The sequence below is a fragment of the Nestor notabilis genome, unplaced genomic scaffold (genome assembly GCF_000696875.1).
Source record: "Nestor notabilis isolate BGI_N333 unplaced genomic scaffold, ASM69687v1 scaffold1254, whole genome shotgun sequence".
Taxonomy (NCBI): Eukaryota; Metazoa; Chordata; class Aves; order Psittaciformes; family Psittacidae; genus Nestor; species Nestor notabilis.
Genome location: NW_009926682.1, coordinates 33243 through 39163, shown reverse-complemented (window position 1 = coordinate 39163; position 5921 = coordinate 33243). Strand labels below are relative to the sequence as shown.

The 5921-nt window shown below is 43.9% G+C and overlaps 1 protein-coding gene across 1 annotated transcript in view; it reads left to right on the top strand.

The window, feature by feature from the left end:
• The window catches only part of LOC104405052 (chromosome unknown open reading frame, human C8orf46), a 13687-nt gene that overhangs the window by 2486 nt on the left and 5280 nt on the right, over nucleotides 1-5921 (top strand). Inside the window, exons 2-3 of the mRNA XM_010013645.1 lie at nucleotides 326-381; nucleotides 4619-4781. Of these exons, the coding sequence (XP_010011947.1) occupies nucleotides 326-381; nucleotides 4619-4781 (219 nt within the window). The remainder of the gene's footprint in view (nucleotides 1-325; nucleotides 382-4618; nucleotides 4782-5921) is intronic.

The window sequence follows — 5921 nt, the reverse complement described above, 5'->3', positions numbered from 1 at the left end:
TGAAACATTGGCAGGTGGGAGGCCAGATCAAAACTCAGGAAGAAGCATGGTTCCTCCTGGAAGCCAATGGGAGGGCTGTAGGGAAGGCTATTGCCCTGTGCCCACGGGTGTCTGTGTTGCACAGCTCTCGCATGGTCTCTGAGATAACATTAAGAAGGAGTTACTTGTGGGTTGTCTCAGCTGGAATTCTCCTTAAACCCTTACTTCTTCCTCCCCTCCCCACCTTGCCCCCCAGTGTATTCTCGTGAAGAACTTTTAGAGAGATGTGTAACCTCATCTTGTCCACTTCCACTGCATCCTGACTGTGTTCCTGTTCTTTTCACAGCATGTAGTCCTGCCCGAAGACGAGCCAAAAGTACACAGCACATCCTAACGAAGAGCGTAAGAAAAACCTCCCTTTCTCTCCCTCTTTTTTTTTTTAGTTCTAGTTGACTACACTTATTCTTAAAAATGCCACAGATAAATGGGAAGCACATCTTTTAGGGCGAAGTGCATCAGTGTCTGATGCAGGGAGTGGGGTGGGAAACAGAAAGGGGAGTTTCTGTAAAGCTACAGTTTATTTACAGAAGCACTTCAAAAGATATGGTCTTGCTATGCAGAGCCAGTCAAAATGAACAGAACTACTTGTCAACAAGGGCCATCTGAGGGAATCACAGACTTAATTCTTATCCATAAAGCCTTAATGATAGCGCCAGAGGGACAGGCAGGGATGAAAAGCAAACAGATCATATCAATACCTGTATGCATTAATGAAGGAGCCAGTATCCCATTCCCTGGGGAATGTGGGAGAAAAACACCAAGCAAGGGACTCTAACCTCGACTCAAAACGATGGCTCTGAGAGAGCCACCAGCGGATGCTTGTCCCTTGATCCCAGTTGTGCTTCCTGTGCTCCACTCACGCCCTGTGCACTGGCACAGAGGGCGCAGCTGGAGCTTTACCTGCTCCCTGCAGGAGGAGGTACCCCCCACGTTCAAATAACTGAGCATTTTTCATGCTCTGAGAAAATGCTTTCCAAGTTTGGACACTGACACATGGGCCTGAGGTTTCTTGTCTTCAGAGCCAGTTTTCCCTCCTTAAATCCACTTGGATCATTCACAACCCCTTCCATGGTCCTTTCATCACAGTTATGATTTGCAGGAATGACTGCCTCTTTGTCTTGTGCATATCACAGCACTTCTAACAAGCTTTGAGTCCCTTCTGCTAAAGCATGTCTTCTCACTGCAGACCTGTCTCTTCTCTAACACTGCTGAAATATTTTGCTCCACGGCCTTCCCTTTTTCCAGGCTCTATCCCACTTTCCAGCCCCATCCTCATTTGTTAATAGCCTCTTCTTCATATTCCTGATTCCCTGATCTCCTCACAACACTGCAGGTCCCCCCTGCTTACCACACTTACCCGTATGTGGAAAAAAACACCACATTCACTCCCATCCCCTCACTTGGTTATTGTAGCAGATCACAGGATCCCAGTACTTCACAGGATGCCTGAAGTGGTCCCCAGGAAGGGTCAATAATGTGTCTGTCATGTTTGGGTAGAAACTACATTTGTGTGTATTTTCTCAAATTGTGAAAATCTTATTTTTGTCCCATAATTTAGGCTGAGGTTTCAAAATGGCTTTTCTTTCCAAAGGAGGATGTAATCAAAGTGGCAGAGTGTTACTCAAAATAAGCCATTTTGAAATACCCCTTTTTTATTTGTTATGTCTTTGGTATATTTTATTTTCTATCTAATATAAAAATAGTATTAAAGTCCAATCTAAAAGTGAACTATTCTGACTTAATAAAACAGAATGCTCAGATAATTTGTCTTTCTTTTTTATTTTTGACAAAATTTATACTTTCCAACAAAGTGCCCAGATTTCAGCCAGAATTTCTCATAAAACTATTCAGCCTGAAAATTTTCAGCTAGTTCTCATTGAAATCTAGGACAGCCGTATGTCTGTCATCAAGTTCCAAAACTCAGAAAATAGACGGTTGCGTTTGCTAAATGAGAGCCTCTAATATTTAACTTGGATTGGATCAGCTGCTGTAGCAGCACTGTACTCATAAAGGTCTAAGAAAACAAGGTAATAAAGTCCCTGTTTCATTGCTGTAATTTTAGAGGATTTTTTTTCCCTTTGAGGCTTTTCTGACCCCAGTAAAGTTGTCCTTTGATTGGCCTTGGTCACGATGCAGGCAGCGTCATTAGCAGTGGGAGCACCAAGCCTGAGGAATGGTCTGCAGCTCCAGCTAAGAAAACAAGCAAGGCTCTCAAACCAGAGTAACTGACACAGTCAGCTCTTAGACTTGTACATTCCCCTTCTCCAGTATATGATGCAGCTGCTTGCAGCTCCTACATGAGCATTCAAATACATTGCCCATACTGGAATATACATGCCTGTCACGAAGTTGTGACTGCCAGTTTCTAGACCCACAGAAAAGTAGCAGAATGACTGTTTTTCACTTTCACATCTGCACCTGCAGTCAATGCTGTGGAAATGCCTTCAGCTAACATGAAATCTCCTGGTCTGGTGATTGCAGTGGATGCACAACTTTAATCCTCAGCAAGGGCAAAAATAGCAAACAACATGGACATCTGCCAGACCTTTTTTTCCTGCAGAAATACCCAAGCAGTGCAGCATTAAGTGATTTAAGAATCAAATGACTGCCCTTTGAGGGTAACTTCCATCACATTCAAGAACTCATCCCAAAAGCACAATCATCATTGTGGAAGGATGAGAGAAGGCGGAAACACTTTTTTCTTAATAGAGTGCTTCACCAATATGCTTATTTGCAGATCCTACTGCCCTATTAAGAGTTATTTCAAGTTACAGTAGATCCTTCCCTTCTCTTCCGTTGCTCTTCTAGCCCCAGAATTCTTCAGGTAGAACTGTCTGGACACCAGTACCTGGCTGCTTCGCAGAAAAATGTCAAATCCCTCTGTGCATGCTAGTGCTGCTACATTAAAAATTAGATCAGCATTAGACCATCAAAAAAACCTTAACTCTGAAAATCTGGAATTTCCTCCACTAACAAGCACCTCGTTGTTCAGCCTTTCAGCTTCAAAGCTTTATCCAAAGCCAAGATGTTTAATTGTCAGCTTTTCTGGTTGGTTGTTGGTTTGGCAGTGGGATTTTGGTTCTAGGAGCAGGGTTGTTGGAACAGCCTTTGTGCTGCTCTGCAACCCTCCTGTGTCCTCCGTGCCCCCTACTTAACACAGCTAATTCCAGTGGCAGGTATGCCAGGCCTCAATGCTCTCACATGCATGGTAAAGTCCACAAAAGAGACTTTGATAAGGTCTGAATTCAGTCGGCATCCTGCAAACTAACTGAGCTGGTCAAAGGATATACAGGTTCTTAAACCAGTAGTTCTTTAGAGAGCAGTTTACTAATTCTGCATAGTTTGGCTGGCTCTGCCATTCACACAGGTTTTAATTCCCAGGTATGTCTAGAAAAGAAAAGGGACTTCCAGATGATCCTTCTGCCTTACCCCAAGTACCCTAGAGAAATGTCAGCTCCAGTTTAGATCAAAACTGTGCTACAGCAGGTTTAGTTTCCTGACCTAGATAAGTCTTTACACATTACAGTAATGGGTGAGGTAGCCAAAGTCACGGTGAAATCTTGAATTAGGAGATAAGGAACTCCAAAAGTGTGCTGCAGCCAAATGCTGCAAACTAAGATGTTCGCTGAAGATATGTTATAGAGATTGTGCTGTTGTCTCCATCTGTAATGGAAAATGACACTGTAGCTTATTTACGCAGATTCTGTTGCTAGAAGGCATTTTGGTATTACTGATAGGACATGTAACAAGAAATCTCAGAAACATAGAAAATGTGCCTAAGTAATTCCTGCTATCAATGGAGTTAAAAATCCTGGTTCCTTTCCCCAGATACTTTAATCTTCTTGAGAAAACTGTTTCTGGATCATCCTGGATAACGGTCCTGATGGATCCACTTGCTCTTAGAGCCTATCCCTGGCTTTTTTAACTCACATTAGCTCTGGCACCCAGAGTTGCCTGTGGCAGCACAGTGAGTGCCATGGCTTAGTCATGATTGAAGTAGAGAAGAACTTAATTTTGTTCACATTCATTTTGCAGGCTCTGTTTGAGATACAGGGGGGCTAAAGTCCAAAGATGCAGCTCTCAGTGAGTTTTGTTTGTGAGAGCTAGTATCTGTGAACATTAACCCCTGGGAGCACAATTATTCATTGTACCCTCTGTAGTCATTACCAGGTATAAAATGTAACTAAGTCCAAAAGATGGGAGAGGCCATGAAAAAATAGCATTTGTAATTCACATTTAACTGATTGCCCAAGACATGATGCAATAAGAAATTAAATTTGAGCTGTCTCAAAGGCATATTGATCTTGAAAAGAACCACTTTTCTCCTGAGGAGAATACAGAAAGCTGCACCGAAGTAGTGTGTTCCAGAGAGACCCTACATGGCTTTCCCATACTTCTATACATCTCACGCACGGAGGCAGGAGCCAAACAAAACAAACCCCACAAATCCCATAATTCCCACCCAACAAAATGCCTTCAGATGATGGGATGATGTGAAGAGCAAGCGCCATGCTGCTCCCCATTGACCACCCATCTCCAAGGCCATGTGTAACAGGATGGCTTTGCCTCTTCCCTGTAGGTGGTAGCCGTATCTGACCACCAGCCCCACAGCACCGAGAAGCTGCATCCTCACCATGGTGACCTTCTCCAGGTGCTGTACAATGGAGACGAGGTGCGGGCCTTGGGCTTCCTGCAGAGCGGGCAGCGAGGACCCTGCCCTGCCAAGGGCGCTGCACAGCACGGTGAGTCTGCAGAATGGCTTTATTCCTCCAGGGCTTCAGAACATTGTTAGATACTGCAGTCTTCCAGTTTGCAGGCACTTTGTTATGGATCTGAAGGATACTTTCATGCTTAAAATGTCTGGTGGAATTCTTGAGATAACAACCATGGCATTGCAGAGCTCTTGCTTTATTCAGAGTCATAAACTCACTTTATTCAGAGTCATAAACTCACTTCATTCAGAGTCATGAGTGCTCCCTTTCCAAAGGCTGATGATTTCAGGCATGATATATTGTAAATTACTGAGTTTGCCTGAGTCATCTTATTATATAAGGTCCCTGTTCAGTTGCTTAGAACTTGCCAGAACACAATAATTTGGGATGAAATTTTAGATTCTGGATGTCAGCCACAGACTTGATTTTGTTTTTTCAGCCAAAACTTGTTCAACATATTTGTGAGAACTAGTGAAGGGATAAGAGAGTTTGCCAAAGCAAAACCAAGGAAATGAGTAAACATAAATAGACTGGTCATTCAGCTCCTCCATCGCTGACACTTGGAAGGTCGAAGCTGGAGCAGGGCCACGCAGTTTGGCAAGGGGTGGCCTTTTAATCAAAACCTCATCTTCTGCTCTCCCTTGAAAAACCACCCAGATGCAGTCAAGTCATAAGCCTTTGAAAAAATCCCATACAGCACGTGTTTGGTGGAGACATTGGACATTTAACTGTGCAAAGGTGCTAAATCTGTGAAGTAGATACTACCAGGAAGGTGCATGTTCTTCACATCACCAGTCTGCAGCCACACTGCACATAAGCCATTCCGTTAGGAACACAGAGCAGACAAGAGTGGGGTCTGGGAAACTGGGAAGGAAGAAACTGAGCTTGGAAAGATCTCAAACCAAGACCAGAGCCAAGCTATGGCTGAACAAAGAACTGTGGCTTCAGGGTTGGATCAGGGAGAGGAGGAGGAGTGGCTGGGACCGGCTGCGGGGTAAAAGATGACAACAGAGAGCCAGCAGCGTGAAAGGAGGGACTGCTGGTCTCTGCTGTTAGGGGAAACAAGAGGTGAAGGATGACAGACAGGTGTGAACAGGAGAAAAGATGGAGGAATCCAAAAAGAAAAGCAGAAAATGAAAAAACAGCTCTCACAGGAGGTGAAGGGGAAGA